The sequence below is a fragment of the Pongo abelii genome, chromosome 1 (assembly GCF_028885655.2).
Source record: "Pongo abelii isolate AG06213 chromosome 1, NHGRI_mPonAbe1-v2.0_pri, whole genome shotgun sequence".
NCBI lineage: Eukaryota > Metazoa > Chordata > Mammalia > Primates > Hominidae > Pongo > Pongo abelii.
In genome coordinates this window covers 37,451,434-37,469,616 of record NC_071985.2, presented here as the reverse complement: position 1 = coordinate 37,469,616, position 18,183 = coordinate 37,451,434, and the positions used below count along the sequence as shown (strand labels likewise).

Here is an 18,183-nt window from a genome sequence, read left to right as displayed (position 1 = left end):
TAAAGGTTACCATTACTTTAAAATTATATTATCTCCTCATTGCCTATAGAATCAAAGCCATAATACCATGTTATTTGATATCCTCTATGATTGAACTACTTTTCCAAATCTCAAATTATTTCACCCAGTCACAGTGGGCCAGTCACCATTCTTCCACCACAACAGGTACATTCTTACTTTCAAGTCTTTTATAACAGTGGTCATTGGGCTCAATGTTTCCTCATTACTGTAATGCGATTCCATCTTTCACAACTCAACTCATATGACATTTATTTAAAGTCTTCCCTAATACCCTTGGTTAAAGTTAATCACTCCCGACTCTGACCTCTCATTAGGACTGCACTTTTTTTGTGAAATATCAGAGAATGTATTGTGTTCCGCTTGGTATTATAGTCCCTTATATAAACATCCGTAGCCTATTCTAGATGGGAAGCTCCTCTATTACAGGAACCGTTCTTGGCCATCTATGTATGTCCTACTGTGCTGAATCCAGCATTTTACTGACACCCACAATTGTTGGAAAAAAGATTTGCTTTTAAAAAAAGTTTTAAATGTACTGTGGTTCCAAGAGGATTCTGAGGATCCCCTTCAGAATGTGTTGCCAAACACATGTTGTCTACTTCCCTTCTCTACTTCTTATTAGCTTTCACTTAATGATATTACTATCTTTATTGTTCATTACTATGACCATATCACAACTTTCCTTAACATGCTAAAATGAGCCATGACTTCCTTGAAACCATACCTTTGACAGGCTAATGCCAACATTTATCTAACAGTTTCTTACTTCTATTAACTATGCTTTTCCTTATTAATTTTGCACCATCACAAATTATATTTCATGTTTCACTCCAAAAAGAGTAGTTTCATTTCACATTTTATTTATTTATTTTTTTTGAGACAGGGTCTCATTCTTTCACATAGGGTAGAGAACAGTGGTGCAATCATGGCTCACTGCAGCCTCAACCTTTCGGCCTCAAGTGATCCTCTCACTTCAGCCTCATGAGTAGCTAGGACTATAGGTATGCCCCATCATGTCCAGCAAAATTTTTCTAGAGATGGGGTCTCAGTATGCTGCCCAGGCTAGTCTTGAACTCCTAGGCTCATGCAATCCTTCCACCTTGACCTCCTCAAAATGCTGGGATTATAGGCATGAGCCACTGTGCCTGGCCTCATTTCACATTTAAAAAATCTTGCATATCTTTAAGATGATTTCTGTAACTAAGTGAAGGTGAAAATTCCTTAAAATATTCTTCCCTTGGCTTATAAACTAGGGCTTATACCATTGGGAAATTAATGAACGCTTATGTTAAATTAATAAACATTTATGAGTTGGCTGCAGTCATTTCATCAGTTGTTTTGTGGTTTTATCAGTTAGATTTAATCACTTAGATTAAAACTTCTAAGAGTACAGGAGCTATGTCTGCTTAACTTTGCTTTCTATTGCCTAAGACCATCATATATATCTATTACAACTTAATAAATAAAAGTTTTCACCTTTAAAGTGGCCTGAGCACCTGGACTATCATCTTGACTACAAAGTACCAGTAGGGATTCCAGGCCAAAGACAGCATCTTGTTCCAGTGCCAAAAGATCTAGAAGAAAAACAGTAAACTTTATGATGGTCAAGTGATGTGTGTACAAACACACACACACATATATATGCATACACACACACTCTCTTAGAAAAAACATTAAGGAGTTTAAGATACAGGGAATTATTAAATGGATGAACCTAACCTTCCTTGAAAAAGTACATGTGGCATTACTTCTAGAATGTAAAGTCTATCTTCAGACTTTATTTCTACCACTTTATTGAAGTATTTATAAAAATACACACATTAAATCAAGAGCTAAAGCCACAAAGCTATAAATAAAGCAAAACTGAAATAGTGTCACCAGCTTAGCTAAGGAAAATACTAAGAACAGCAAACTATGCAGTATGTGTTAATCTCCCTAATCAGAAATAAATTATGCAGGTCCATTTTTACCTAAGATGTAACAGTTTTCAGCTTCTAATGAAAGCTGAACCACTTTTAGGAAATAATAAGGTCTCCACATAACCTTATTAATGTTTTAAGTCTGACCATAAAGAATGAACCTCTTAGATGTCTCACGAAATAGCAGCACTACAACATCTTTTCACTACCATACGGTTAAAATTTCTCTGAAGGTTTTAGAAAGTTCTGAATATATTAGTTACCTTTAGGTTAATATATTTCAGTGTTGAGAACACACAGCAGTTTTCTATGTTACATGGGAGAAAATACTCTTTGCGATGCCAATATAAAACAGGCTTAATTATCCAAATCAGAATCAACTTTCAACTTTAAGAAATGTTTCCTGAGTGCAGGAGCTTGGCAAACAGAGTAAAGGCTAGTGAAGGTCAGGTTGCTAGAAAAAAACAGGTACTAGGAACAAGCAGTGCTGAAGGCTAGGGGGGATAAGAGGAACCACTGAGCTTGTAATCCTTAATAAAGATCAAAATCAGCACTGAAACAGATGGAATATCCAAAATGCATTTCTTGTTCTTGAACACAAGTCAAAAGATGTTAGGTAGACAACAAAATATGTGCATTATTTTCCTTGCATGTCCTCCTTGATTGTGCAAGTCAGTTTGATGCCACATATACCTAGAGTAAATTCTGTGAAAATTTAATTCACATTGGTCTGTGAATTCACTTGCCTCTAGGTGAAACTATTTGCTATTTAAGTCCCTGGAGAACCTAAGTAAATTTTCTAGGTTTTTGTATAAGTGAACATACCACCTTATACAAAAGGGGTAGAGTCCTAAGCAATCTCTAACCACCAACACCATATATGCAAAGGTAAGCAGTGGAAGGAAATGGGCAATGCTCCATAAAACCTTTCAATTCCACTCCCAAGGTCTTCATCTCTTTATTATTTTTCACAAGGATAAAGTAGTCTTAAGAACACATGCTCTCTCCGTCTGGGAGGTGAGGAGCGCCTCTGCCCGGCCGCCCCGTCTGGGAGGTGAGGAGTGCCTCTGCCCGGCCGTCACCCCGTCTGGGAGGAAGTGAGGAGCACCTCTGCCCGGCTGCCCCGTCTGGGAGATGAGGAGCACCTCTGCCCGGCCGCCCCGTCTGGGAGATGAGGAGCACCTCTGCCCGGCCGCCCCGTCTGGGAGGTGAGGAGTGCCTCTGCCCGGCTGCCACCCCGTCTGGGAGGAAGTGAGGAGCACCTCTGCCCGGCCGCCCCCTCTGGGAAGTGAGGAGCGCCTCTGCCTGGCCGCCACCCCGTCTGGGAGGAAGTGAGGAGCGCCTCTGCCTGGCTGCCCCATCTGGGAAGGGAGGAGCACCTCTGCCCGGCCGCCACACCGTCTGGGAAGTGAGGAGCGCCTCTGCCTGGCTGCCCCATCTGGGAAGGGAGGAGCACCTCTGCCCGGCCGCCACACCGTCTGGGAAGTGAGGAGCGCCTCTGCCTGGCTGCCCCATCTGGGAAGGGAGGAGCACCTCTGCCCAGCCGCCACACCGTCTGGGAAGTGAGGAGCGCCTCTGCCTGGTCGCCCCGTCTAGGAGGTGAGGAGCGCCTCTGCCCGGCCGCCCTGTCTGGAAGGTGAGGAGCGCCTCTGCCTGGCCGCCACCCCATCTGGGAGGAAGTGAGGAGCGTCTCTGCCCGGCCGCCCCGTCTGGGAAGTGAGGAGCGCCTCTGCCCGGCCGCCCCCTCTGGGAAGTGAGGAGCGCCTCTGCTCGGCCGCCCCCTCTGGGAAGTGAGGAGCGCCTCTGCTCGGCCGCCCCGTCGGGGAAGGGAGGAGCGCCTCTGCCCGGCCGCCCCGTCTGGGAGGTGAGGAGCGCCTCTGCCCGGCTGCCACCCAGTCTGGGAGGAACTGAGGAGCGCCTCTGCCCGGGCGGCCCCGTCTGGGAAGCGAGGAGCGCCTCTGCCCGGGCGGCCCCGTCGGGGAAGTGAGGAGCGCCTCTGCCCGGCCGCCCCGTCTGGGAGGAGAGGAGCGCCTCTGCCCGGGCGGCCCCGTCTGGGAAGCGAGGGGCGCCTCTGCCCAGCCGCCCTGTCTGGGAGGTGAGGAGCGCCTCTGCCCGGCTGCCCTGTCTGGGAGGTGTACCCAACAGCTCCGAAGAGACAGCGACCATCGGGAGCCGGCCATGAGGACGATGGCGGTTTTGTTGAAGAGAAGGGGAGGAAGTGTGGGGAAAGGAAGGAGAGATCAGATTGTTGCTGTGTCTGTGTAGAAAGGGGTGGGCATAGGAGACTCCATTTTGTTCTGACTAGGAGAAATTCTTCTGCCTTGGGATGCTGTTGATCTATGTATGGCCTTTCCCCCAGCCCCCTGCTCTCTGAAACATGTGCTGTGTCAACTCAGGGTTAAATGGATTAAGGGTGGTGCAAGATGTGCTTTGTTAAACAGATGCTTGAAGGCAGCATGCTCTTTAAGAGTCATCACCACTCCCTAATCTCAAGTACTCAGGGGCACAAACACTGCAGAAGGCCGCAGGGTCCTCTGCCTAGGAAAACCAGAGACCTTTGTTCATGTGTTTATCTCCTGACCTTCTCTCCACTATTATCCTATGACCCTGCCATATCCCCCTCTCCGAGAAACACCCAAGAATGATCAATAAATACTTCAGAAATTAAAAAAAAAAAAATAAAATAAAAATAAAATAAAATAAAGCCCAAAAAAAAAAAAAAAAAAAAAAAAGAACACATGCTCTAAGAACACTTTGAAAGGAGTCAATTTGTAGATCAAGGCACACAGGCTAAAAATAAGGGATTAAAAAAAAAAAATCAAACAGAATTCTGTCCAAGGTCTAAACCAAAGTTTATATATAATATCAGTCCTGATCAAACTTACCCTTTTCTTGACAAGAAACAGTTATATTAGTTAGGACTCTAACTCCATGAGCTGCAATGCCCCTGTTATTATGGTAACAGCACTCTTGGGCTAATTTGACTAAATCAGAAGATCTGGGAGAAGAACTCACATTTCCTAAAAAAGCAGAGAAAAGTAGTAGAGATTGTAATTCAAATAGTTCAAAAGCAGTTCAGCTTATAGGTTCAATTTTCTTAATTTTTGAGAAAAATCTCTAACAATAAACTTCAACAAAATTTCCTACCACAATCCCACTATCAATACATATCAGCATTTCTCTCCATTAAGGTACTTAAAATAGGTATGTGCCAACAGTTTCGTAATGACTAAGATCTAAAATCAACATATAATATCTTAAAAAATATTAATAAAAATTGACTAACAGTACAAAAGCCAAAACAACTATCCTAAGAGTTCAAACGAATTCTGATTAAAACAGGTATCATTATAGGCCTCTTGTCAGACAAAACCATACTTTCTAGATAGGAGAGAAAAGAGAAAAAAATTTAAATTTGCTTTTTTTTTCCATCTCAGATTGCTGGCATACATTTATACCTCAAAAGGTTTACATAAAAATTCATGATTTTAAAGCTGGAAAGAATTTTGGGATCATCTGATTTAACACGCCCTATTTTTACAGATGAAATCAAAGCCCAAAGCCCCAAAATTTTAAGAATCTTGCCATTAAGTTCATAAAACTTATCAGTCGTGTACTAATGCCTCTGTTATTATACTCTTCTGCTTTATACCTTAAATTCCATGCTATAGATTGCAGCAATTTTTAAAATTCACATTTGAAATTCTGGACCGCAAGGTTCATGTTGTAACTATTGTAATTTACAGTAGAGAAGCCCTCAGTTATAACTGAATAAGCTTCAAGAAAATAAGGAGATTAGGGCTTGTTCAACTACTTAAAAGAGTCTCCCATTCCTGTCTTCCTTTCCTCTGCTTATTTTTCCATGATTCTTGTTAACTTCAACTTTGTTTCTCATACCAAGGGTGACCGTATTTTTTGAGGCTGAAAGGGACACTATTAAGAATTACAATAGACAAAAACCATGAATATCTGAGGTGACATGGGACCTATGGTCACTTTGTTGATTTCTGGTTTAATATAATACAAGTTTAAGAGAGAGCCTCAGTGTTTTTTGGGTTTTTGTTTGTTTTGTTTTGTTTTTTTGAGACAGTCTCACTCTGTTGCCCAGGCTGGAGTGCAGTGGTGCGATCATGGCTTACTACAGATCACAGCTCACTACAGTCTCAAACTCCAGGATTCCAGCGATCCTCCCACCTCAGCTTCCAAGTAGCTGAGAATACAGGTGCATGACACCATACCTGGCTAATTTTGTTATTTTTTTTGTAGAGATGGGGTCTTGCTTTGTTGCTCAGGCTGGTCTGAAACTCCTGATTTCAAAAGATCCTCCCACCTTAGCCTCCCAAAGTGTAAGCCACCACGCCTGACCCCTTCAGTGTTTTTAAGTTAGGCAAAACACTAGAAAGATGAAACTATATCTTTATTTTTTCAAAACTGTGGAAATTGTATTTCCTCTATTCTTTTTGTCCATGTGATATGGACAATGCGGAGTCATCTATAAATTTACAAACATGTTTTATAACTTGTTTTTTCTTTGTTTTATTCCTACCAACACTCACCATAGAAAACTCAGAAAAAAAACCCAGAAAAATCCAAAGAATACAAAAATCATACAAAATTTCATAAACCAGCATGACCTTACTATTAATTTTCTGAAATATTTCTTTTAAAATCTTTCTCCCCCTATGTACAACAGTACAATTTAAAAACTCACACATAATCAGGATATGTAGATATTGGCCAATATCCTGCTTTTAAAATCTAATATTTTTGAGCCTTTTCCTATGTTTTCTAGGAATAAGATTATTTTTAATTTAATTTTTATTTATTTAGTAATGATTTTCTAAGATAAATTCACAAGGCTCACAAGGTACAACAAAGAGTAGAAAATGGTAAAAGGCTAGTGAGAGAAAAGTTTTCCTCCCCCACCCAATGTTATCAGCTTCTTGTGTATCATTCCAGAGTCTATAAATTTACAAGCACATTTATTCCTTTCTTTTTCCCTTTCACATACTGTTTTCCATCTTGTTTTATTTCTCTTTAAATATTGTATCATGGAGACTGCTCCATGCCATAGTTTCTTTAAACTGCATTGATTTTTATTGCAGTGATGTGTCATAATTTGAGTCCTCTATTGATGGACCTTTTAATGCTATTACATCCTCTACTAAGAAATAATATTTTGCTATTATATAAAATGGTGCTCAGAATAATCTTGTATATATGCCATTTCTCAATGTGTGACTATGTAAATAAGATAAATTCCCAGAAGTGGCAAGTCTGGGTTATCTGTAATTTAATAAGTATTTCCAAATCATCTATGTACAAGTTTAATAATTTATATTCGCAGCAGCAATGCCTGCTTACCCACACCCTTGTCGACACACCATGTTTATCAAACTTCTAAATCCTTGCCAATCTGATGGATTAAAATTATTTCAAGTGTTGTTTTAAGGTGCCTTTTTCTTAAATATGTCTGATATTGAACATCTTATATATTTGAGCCATTTGTTAGTGATGATTTAGACATACTAAATTTAAGTTTGCTTTTTAAACTACTTTTGGCTATATCGAAAAAATCTAATCAACGGAAGTAAAGATTTACCATTATTTGTGGAAATAATGTAACTTTGGAAAATCCTTGACTTTTATTTTTTATAAATATTATCTAGTCTATTTATTTAAGCCTTTGCTTAATTCCATATATAAGGCAAAATTAACAAACTTCAATAAAAGGACAAATACCTAGCTTGAAAAGTGTTTAAGTATTATATCCCAACATAATGCTAATACATGTTTTTGGAATTAAAAAATAAAGAAAAAGAAAGTTATTGTGCATGTAAGTCAGTTTGGTACAAAAAAGAGAATTCTGAGTCAGACCACTGAGTTCAGGCCTAGGCTCAGACACTTCACAAATATGTGAACTTTGGACATACCGTCAAACCTTTGTGAGTCTCAATTTCAATACTTATAAACTCCTTTGCATATGCCTCACTTGAAAGGCTACTTGTATGGGAAAGCTCTCATCTATTATATGATTAAGACTTTGTCTATCACAGCTCTTTCAAAGTGCAATGTCAGTGAAGGATGTTAACTGCAAGCTAAGAAACACACTGGCTGATTTATGCAGAAAAAGAATAAATTGAAAGCACCCTAGGTATATGGTACGTTGTTTATAAAGAAGGCTGTGAATAATTTCTCACATCCCTTGTGGACATGCTCCTTTACCATGTGATCTTCCAATTCCATGTGACTTGCTTTGGCCAATAAAGCATTGGAAAACAGGCTGCAAGCAAAAGGTTGACAAGTGCTTGTGTGTTGGTGGCTTGCTTTCTTTTGGCTCCAACCAACATCCTGAAAACAAACCCAAGTTAGCCCACCAAGAGTCACATGGATAAAAACTAAGGTGCCTCAGCAGAAAGCCTTTCAATTTCTAGCATGTGAATGAGGCCATCTTAGACCATCCAATCCTGGTCATACATGACCATAATCACACAAGTGACCCCAAGTGAGGCCAACAGGACTGCCCAGCTGAGTACAGTCAGAATGGTTGATTGACAGAATTAGAGCAAATAAAAAGGTCATGGTTTTAAGCTACTCAGTTTGGGGTGATTTTGTTATGTAGCAATATATAACTGATAATGTACTTCAGAGAACCACTGGAAAGCCTGCAAAACTAATAGGAAAACAAGGTCAGAAAATAAATAAGAAAAACGCCAGGGAGCAACCAAGACCACAGCCCAAAAGACCATGCATGGAATTAGTCCAGTGAGGACACAGCAGCCATTGTTACTGATTATTTCATGTCACAGCTTAACTTCTGTCACAGGGTACCAGACATAGCAAACACCCACTGCTAGAGTATATTCTGGAAACAAATGTTGCTCTGTCACTGCTACATCACCATATCCCCATTCTCTCATATCCCCACTTCCTTGTTGTTACTGGCTCCCAATTCAGTCTGTGGCATGGAAATGATTAGTTGAGTCCAAGCCACATGTAAGCACACTAGCTGGAAGGGAGGTGTGACAATAGAGTATCAGGTCTTTTTAGCTTCCTATTAAGACTTACGTGGCAGGGAATTCCCTACACCTGGAAAGTATCATATACTATGCGGCTGTAAAAGGGACAAACAAATGTACATTACAGTTCTTTAACTCAAACTAACTGACTACAAAAGGAAGCAATAGAGGTTCCGCAAAACTTGCATTAAAACAAAACAACCAGCCCGGGCACAGTGGCTCATGCTTGTAAACCCAGCACTTTGAAAGGGCAAGGTGGGTGGATCACTTGAGGCCAGGAGTTTGAGACCAGCTTGGGCTGAATGGTGAAACTCCATCTCTACTAAAAATATAAAAATTAGCCAGCCATGGTGGCGGGCACCTGTAGTCCCAGCTACTCGGGAGGCTGAAGCAAGAGAATTGCTTGAAACTAGGAGGTGGGGGTTGCAGTAAGCCAAGATCCCCCCACTGCACTCCAGCCTGGGCAACAGAGTGAGACTGTCTTAAAACAAAACAACAACAACAACAACAACAACAAAACCCAAAACGACAAAAAAGTTTAGCTTTAAGTCTGTTAGGTAAGCAAGCTCCTTACCGGGCATTAATGAAAGCATTTTAGAGTTAATCATCTTGAATTGGTAACTAGGAAAATGTTATTGGGCTGGAGTCAAGTTTTATTTTAATTGTTTTCCAGAGAAATAATATGCACCTAAAAGGAAGCACATGGCATTTGCTCTTAAAACTCACTACTACTTGACCTTTGAAATGTACTTAAATTCAAAGGGCACTTTGAGTCAGAGATATACAAAAGCAAACCAACTATTTTAAGCATCCTCAAAAATATTTTCACCCACATATAATTAAAAAAAAAAAAGGACAAACCTAGAAAAATATATTATTGACTTAAGATCAAGGATGCGAGATGTTGTTATCGTAGGCATTAGTTAAGAAATCATATTCAAATAAATCACTAGCATGTAATGGAGTATGAGATTTTTGAAACTTTTCCCTGATGTTAAAGTCTTATAGAAGAAACAACCTGAAACATAAATACGGATAAAGGAGTTAGCACATTATTTATATAGTATCTCCCTTCTTTTCCTTACCTGGAACTATACTGAAGTAATGTTTGATGGCGATGGTCCCTGATAGTGTGGAAAGGACAGACAACATCCCTAGTTTTAAGCTGTCATAAGGAGTCTGGAGGGCACACTCACAAAGTGCCTGGAATGCAGAAGAGAGATGAATATAGAAGTTAAAACATCAATATACTTCTAAACTGTCTACTCCATTTACATTTTCTGGCTTTGAGAAAAATTATATATTAAGGACCTTTTTTCATCTTAAAAAACTTAAATCGAGGCCAGGTGCAGTGGCTCATTCTGGTAATCCCACCAGTTTGGGAGGCTGAGGTGGGAGGATCACTCTAGCTCAGGAGTTTGAGACCAGCCTGGGCTCAAAGTGAGGCCTTGTCTCTACAAAAATTCGAAAAATTAGCTGGGTATGGTGGTATGTGCCTGTGGTCCCAGCTACTTGGGAGGCTGAGGCAGAAGGACCGCTCAAGCCCAGGAGGTCGAGACTGCTGTAAACCATGTTCACGCCACTGCACTCCAGCCTGGGGGACAGAGCAAGACCCTGTCTCAAAAAAAAAACAAAAAAAGCACTAGGTCAAACTTCGAAACTCTTTAGGGGAGCCTCAGGAGGCAGGATAACTAAATGTAAACTATGTTGATACATAAAAAGGACACTAGGTAAAAACTAAAAAATTATGAATAAAGAATGAACTTTGGTTAATAATAACAACGTATCAATATTGGTTCATTTATAACAAAAGTACTATACTATTTTAACATGTCAATTATAGGGGAAATGGTGGGGGAATGTGGGAACCCTGTGTACTATCGTCTCAATTTTTCTGTAAATGTAAAACTATTCTGAAAGCCCCACCATATTTTGCTTAAGAGAGATATGAATATTATTTCATATATGTGTAATTTTTAAAAATAACGGCGAATATGGAATTCTATCTAGTTTCTAAGTGAATAGAGCTATCTTCCTCCCATTTCTGGCATTTACTCTACTCTTGACCAGGCAGTTTGAAGTATTACCAAAAATAAGACGCTAGTTTTTTTTTCAATGCAGTGAACTATGAATACATAATCACAGTACAGTGACTCTTGCCTTATCCTTTATCACATGATTCTGTATCATATAACTGCATGTAATATAACAAGTCAAATAACTGTTTTGTTAAATTAATTTCCATTCTCTCACAAAGACAAAGGTTCAGAAAATAAGCAAAACTTGAAGTCTAAGGAAAAAAGTTAAAAATAACATTTCAGAAAGGGTTAAAATAAATTTAATATGACCATCAATAAAAATGTCAACAAAACTGCAGGATGATTTAGATTATCTGATTTTAAAGATCACGTGGAAAAATAAAAATCAGAAAACATCCAGAAAAACTGGCAAGGAATAGATTCAAATATATACTAGAATTTAATATATGATAATGGCATTTTAAATTAAAGACACCAGTTAATCAAAACTACAAAGACAATTGACCAGTCATTTGGTAAAATAAAACTATATCCCTGGTTTTTTTAAATGGCAAATAAAAAACCAAAACTGTAAAAAGTACTGAGGTAACATGGAACAATACAAAGTAAAAAGATAATTGGCAAACCTAGAAAAAAATATTCACATCATATAACATCAATAAGGGACCAAGAACCTTAATATATAAAAAGTTCTGGCCGGGCACAGTGGCTCACACCTGTAATCCCAACACTTTGGGAGGCCGAGGCAGGAGGATCGCCTGAGGCCAGGAGTTCGAGACCAGCCTGGCCAGCCCGGTGAAACCCTGTCTCTACTAAAAACACAAAAATCAGCCAGGTGTGGTGGTGCACACCTATAGTACTAGGTACTCAGGAGGCTGAGGCAGGAGAATTGCTTGAACCCAGGAGACAGAGGTTGCAGTGAGCCAAGATCGCGCCACTGCATTCCAGCCAGGGCGACAGAGCAAGACTCTGTTTCAAAAAAAAAAAAAAAAAAAAGTTCTTACTAATAGGCAAAAACTCAATAAAAATTTGGTATTTCACAGAAAGAATGTACACAAATGTCTTTTAAATAGTCTAACCTCATTCATACTTTGAACATTTTAAATTAAAATGTGTCACTTTTTACCTATCAGACTGACCAAGGTTAAAGTTTGATAATACATAACACTGAAGAATACAGGGAAATAGGTGCTCTCACACATTGTTGTTAGAAGAGTAAAATGGTGTAAATCTCTTTGGTGAGTCATTGGTATTAACTCTCAAAAATTTTTAAATATCCATCATTAGACCTAGAAATTTCTTTTCTGAAAATTTATGTTCACAAAGGTGATTTTTTTACAAACTATTCAATGTAGAAATGTCAACAGTAACAGTAAAAGTATCAGAAACAACCCTAATGTCCATCAGTGGGGAACTGGGTATATAAAGGAAGTAGCACACAGCTGATAAAAAACAATGCAGTAGATCTAGCTGCTAATATAAGATGTTCCCCCATATTAAGAGGTAAAAGTTAGAACATGCACGTAGTGTATTTTCACTTGTAAAGAAAAAAAGATGGGGCATACGCATGTTTCCATATTGATGAAAAGGTTTAGGAAGGATACATAAGAAACTATTAACAGTGATCACTTCTGCAGAGGAGACCTACGAGAAGAGATGACTTATATTTCACTCACGATATACTTTTGTGCTCTAGAAATTTTTTGTCGTATACATGAATACTTTTTTGACTGAAAGAAAAATCTAGTTAACAAGAAAAACAGCAGCAGCAGCAAAAATTATCATGAAAGGAATGGAAACAGACCTGAAAGATGCAGTATGTTTCTGGTAACCGAAGGGAAGAAAGTCTAGGTAATGCATACACATACTCTGGCAATTAGGCCAGAATATGCGGTGTTTAATTTTGGCCTAAGAGGAGATATGTTCAAAAGGATAGAAGCTAAGTAAGATGGGGGGGATTAGGCCAGATGATATAGGGCCTTAAAAGTTAGGCAGAGTAATTAAAACCTGATGAAAAAGGAAAAAAAGAAGCCAGAGGAGAGAATAATGGCATCTAAAGTGTTAGGCAGGATAATTCTGGCAAATGGTAAACAAAATAAAATTAACAAAGAGAACTGAGAGCTAAGGATGCCAATCTACAGCCTCTGGCAGTAATCCAGGCAGCTGGTCATGATGGCCTGAACTAGAACTTGGTGGCAGGAATGGAGAATAGTGAATGAGTATGACAGACATTTTAAAAGAGATTACATATCAAGAAATGAATAAGGATTCAGTAAGTATTGCAAACTTTCAAATCTAGTAACTTTTAAGACTGAAATTTATGGGGGATAAACCAATTTTAGAAAAAGGACAGAAAATAGGATGAGATATGAAGTCCAAGAAGAAATATTCACGAGGCATTTGGAATCTAAGATACAGCAAATTTTTAATTGGAAGACTCACATCAGAATTCTGGCTCTGCCACCTACCATCTCTGTGATCTGAGCCAATTACTGAAATATTTGAGTCTCAGCTTCTTTGTCTGTAAAATGGGGTAAATATTTGTAAAGAACTGTTGATTTTCATAAAAAACACCTCTAGAAAAATATACAAGAAAATAGATACTGGTTGCCACTGGGCAAAGGAGCTATGTAGATGAGAGAACAGTAGGTGGGAAACAGTCACTATATATCCTTTTGTAGTTTTGGAATTTTGACCACATGAATGTGTTGGCATTTAAAAAACTGAATTAAAATTAAAAATCAAATGTAAGTGAGGTGACATCTACTGTCTGTAAGATTACAAAGCCACTAAAAGTCAAAGCACTTTGTGACCCATACAGGCTACTATGTTAGAGAACAATGTAGAAGCTCAGGTAAAAGGACTAGATTGTTGGAGGCCCTGCAAACTGGCATTAAGAAAGGCCGTAAGAATGACAGAGAATAAATGGTAGAAAGCAGAGAGCCATGAACTCAACTTGGAAGAAAAAGGGCAGTGAAGAATACAGAGAAGGTGAAGGTTAGGTAGTGTTATGAATGAGTGAGGACAGTTAAGTGCCAAAGAGGCCAAGAGAAGGGGCAGGTTGACAGTGCCAAATGTAAAGTGCCTAAGCAAAGTGACACGAAAACAGATCAAAATGCAAGTGTATGAAAGAATGAGCAGGGGATGAGGAAATAAAAGCAGATATAGATGCTGTTTTTGAAGTTCAAAAGAATGCATTTTTAAAAAGTGATTATTATTTAATACTATAATTTATATTTATTTATTCAAGCACTTAGGCCATTTCTGTTTGTTCACTTTTTGTTACCTAAATTGGCCTGCCTTGTACTGTTAATTAGCTTGTGATTAGGACTAATATCTTAAACCAAACAGCCCCAGAAGTTAGGAACTATGTTCTATATTTATATGTATTCCATATTATGTCTCAGATTGCTCTATGTATAATAGATATTTAGCCTTCTGTGATAATAAACTAGGTGAGACATTTTATATAAAATGATAATATTAATAATTTTAAATAAGAATTTTACCATTTAAAAAACTGAATATTAGAAAATCTTGTGATAAAATTATTTACAATGTTATATTCTGTTTCTGTCATCTAGCACATTATTGGGAACCTAAAGCAGTCTCTGTAAATAAACATTCGTTTAAGCCTGGGCACATAGCAAGGTCCCATCTCTACTAAAAAATTTTTAAAAATTATCTAGGTGTGGTGGGGTGCATCTGTAGTCCTAGCTACTTGGGAGGCTGAGGTGGGAGAATCACTTGAGCCCAGGAATTTGAGGTTGCAATGAGCTACAATTGTGGTACGGCACTCCAGCTTGGGCAACAGGGTAAGACTCTGTCTTAAAAATAATAATAATAAAATAAAAAAACACTGATTTAAAAGTTCATTAATCCAAATCAGTAAGCTTAACAGAGCAAATCATGAAGTTCCCCAGAAATGGTATGTCAATCACATTTCAATATAAAATCTGGTTCATGGACATTACCTATTACAAAATTGTTACCAGGACCATTTTTCATATCAACAAAAAGGAAAAACTGTCTTTTCAAATGGAGTCCTCTGTCTCATTCATTACCACTGCCTTCTTCACTAACTATTTGGTCTAAATTTCCTTCTCTACTGGCTTAACTCACTACTCAACTAGAGGCTCTGGCCTGAATTATTGTTTTCTGGGTCAATCCCTAAATAGGGGCTTCTCCTACACCCTGGAATAGGACTGGTCACCAGGGATATGTTCCAGAAAAGTATAGTAAAAAGAAGTTTATAATCTTTAAAGTAAAGAAAAATGTTACGTTTGAAAGTATTCTGTCAGAGACATAATACCTCAAAACTTTCTGTCTCCATTGTACTAACTGCAAAGAAAAAGATTATTACAAGAACTAATTCTCAGGCCGAACTTGTCACTCCTCCTAGTCACAGGTAAGGTACAAATTAGAAGCTCTCAGAAGAGATAACGTTAAAAATAAAATTTACATCTTTGAGACTATCTGGGACAAATAATATTTTGCTCTGTAACAGAGAGGCTGCATAAATCAAATATTCTCTTCCAGTAAGACTACAGGCCGGGTGCAGCAGCTCACGCCTGTAATCCTAGCACTTTGGGAGGCCAAGGCGGGTGGATCACCTGAGGTTAGGAGTTTGAGACCAGCTTGGCCAACATGATGAAACTGTCTCTACTAAAAATACAAAAATTAGCTGGGCGTGGTGGCAGGCACCTGTAATCTCAGCTACTTGAGAGACTGAGGCAGGAGAATCGCTTGAACCCAGGAGGCAGAGGTTGCAGTGAGCCGAGACAGCATCACTGCACTTCAGCCTGGGCAACAGGGTGAGACTCCAACTCAAAAAAAAAAAAAAGACTACAGCATCAGATATTGTAAACTATTAATAGAGATTAACACAAGCTAAGATGGTTATTTATCCCAGCATGGCATCAAAAAAATCTAAAGAAAAATATAAACATACTAAAAAATGTTTTTCCTATGAAACTATTGTTTTTGACTACCTTAATAATAATATACTTGGACCTTGATTTAGGCCCTTCCTTCTTTCAGTTTTTTAAAGGTATACAGAATGAAAGCTAGTCATTTAAACCTGACATATCATCTGATTCCATCTGAAAATTATAATACTAACCAACAAACCAGAAAAAGTAGCAATGGAAATGGACACAATGTGAACTTGAAATACTAAAACTCAAAAACAACCAGCAATGATAAGAGTGGCTGAGAGAAAGTCAGAAAGTAACAAAAGAAGGAAAGACAAAAGGAGAGAAGGAAGAAGGGAAGCCCTACAATTACTCTTGGTAATTGTAAAATAATGATGGAAGAAATAAATAAAAAACCTGTTATACAATCACTCTTGGTAATTGTGAGTAAAATTCAGATTCAAAATCAACACCTTATTACTTTAGAAAAGGCTAAATCGTTAGAACTGTTTTCCCCTGCTGTATTTCAGTATTGTCAAAAATGTATCTAGGCTATAAAAAATGATTAATTGACAACATCTGTTTAATTAAAATCAACATGCTCAGGATTCAGCCGCAATGGAAAAAAAATTCTCTTTTTTTTTTTTTGAGATGGAGTATTGCTTTTGTCACCCAGGCTGGAGTGCAATGGCGCAATCTCAGCTCACTGCAACCTCTGCGTCCCTGGTTCCAGCAATTCTCCTGCCTCGGCCTCCTGAGTAGCTGGGATTACAGGTGCGTACCACCACACCCGGCTAATTTTTGTAGTTTTTTTTTTTTAGTAGAGATGGGGTTTCACCATGTTGGCCAGGCTGGTCTCAAACTCCTGACCTCAAGTGATCCGCCCGCCTCCGCCTCCCCAAGCACTGGGATTACAGGCGTGAGCCACTGTGCCCAGAGGAAAAAAATTCTTCATGGAAGAAAGAAACATTAAAAAAAAAGTATGTTCAATAAGAAAAACAAAACAAAACACAAAAATCCATAAGAAACATAAATCAGAATAAAAATTCAAGATAAGATATGGTATAATGAAGAAATAATAGTAAGCTGTGAAATCAACAAAACAATTACATTTAACTAATTGTTAATGTGGTTGTAAAGCTCAATGCAAATATTATTTTTAAAAATTATTACAAAAAAGAAACTTCGTAGTATTAAAAAAAAAGATAACTGGCAATTAGATTCCAGATTACTGTAACATGATATGGGGTGAGGGGAAGATGAATGGCAGCAGAAAAGAGAATTAGGCCTCTTAAAATTTCAACATTTCAGCCATCATAATTTTCATTCTTAAATGTTAATAATTATGCCTAATTAGCACGTTAAAATCTTTAACTCACTAGAGGAAGACAAGAACAAAGAAAACTTGATCAAAATAGCAAATAAAAGCAATGGGACAAAGGAAACAGAAAGCATTACAGACAGCATAAAATAATGATGGAAGAAATAAGTAAAAAACTTGTTATACCAATAAATGTAAACAAGTTATGGTACATATTTTTAAAGACTCGAATTAAGTCAAAAGAGGTAAATTGTTTTTTCTTTATTTTACCTGACAGCAATAACTTCAGCATCAAAAGAGGTAAATCTAACTATAATGATCATACCTAGATGACAGAGAAAGGTTAAACGGATAATAAAATTGGCAAAGACTTAAAAGATACATGCAAAGAAAAACAAGCAAGTGGCAATATTAACAAAATGAATGAGGCCAAGGCTGCAAATAGAACACAAGATTCTTTTATGCAGATAAAACTCTCTATGGAGTAAGACAGCCCTAATATTTTTTAATTGAAATGGTTAGATATTGCTGTGGTCTGAATATTTGTGTCTCCCCCAAAATTCCTATGCTGAAATCCTAACCCCCAAGTTGATGGAATTAGGAGGTCGGGACTTTGAGAGGTGATTAGGCCATAGGGAAGGAGCCCTCATGAATGGGATAAGTACCCTTACAGAAGAAGCACAAGGGAGTGTGGTCACCCCTTCCACCATGTGAGGGCCAAAGCAAGAAGACAGAAAGTGGGCCCTCACCAGACACTGAATCTGCTGGAGTCATGATTTTAGACTTCCCAGCTTCCAGAAATGTCCAAAATAAATTTTTGTTACTTATAAGCAACACAGGTTATGGTATTGCTACAGCAGCCCAAATGAACTAAGGAAAATATAAACTGGAGTGAGAAACTAAAGACTATCAAAATTTCACACACTGACAAGAGAAAAAAACTAATTTAAG

The 18,183-nt window shown here is 38.3% G+C and overlaps 1 protein-coding gene across 2 annotated transcripts in view; it reads right to left on the bottom strand.

Annotated features, from left to right (window-relative positions):
- The window catches only part of INTS7 (integrator complex subunit 7), a 99,323-nt gene that overhangs the window by 41,098 nt on the left and 40,042 nt on the right, over nt 1–18,183 (bottom strand). For both annotated transcript variants that reach the window (XM_024247761.3, XM_002809488.6), the window contains 3 exons: nt 10,045–10,162; nt 4,826–4,960; nt 1,498–1,595 (listed from right to left, as the gene is read on the bottom strand). In XM_024247761.3, the coding sequence (XP_024103529.1) occupies nt 1,498–1,595; nt 4,826–4,960; nt 10,045–10,162 (351 nt within the window). The remainder of the gene's footprint in view (nt 1–1,497; nt 1,596–4,825; nt 4,961–10,044; nt 10,163–18,183) is intronic.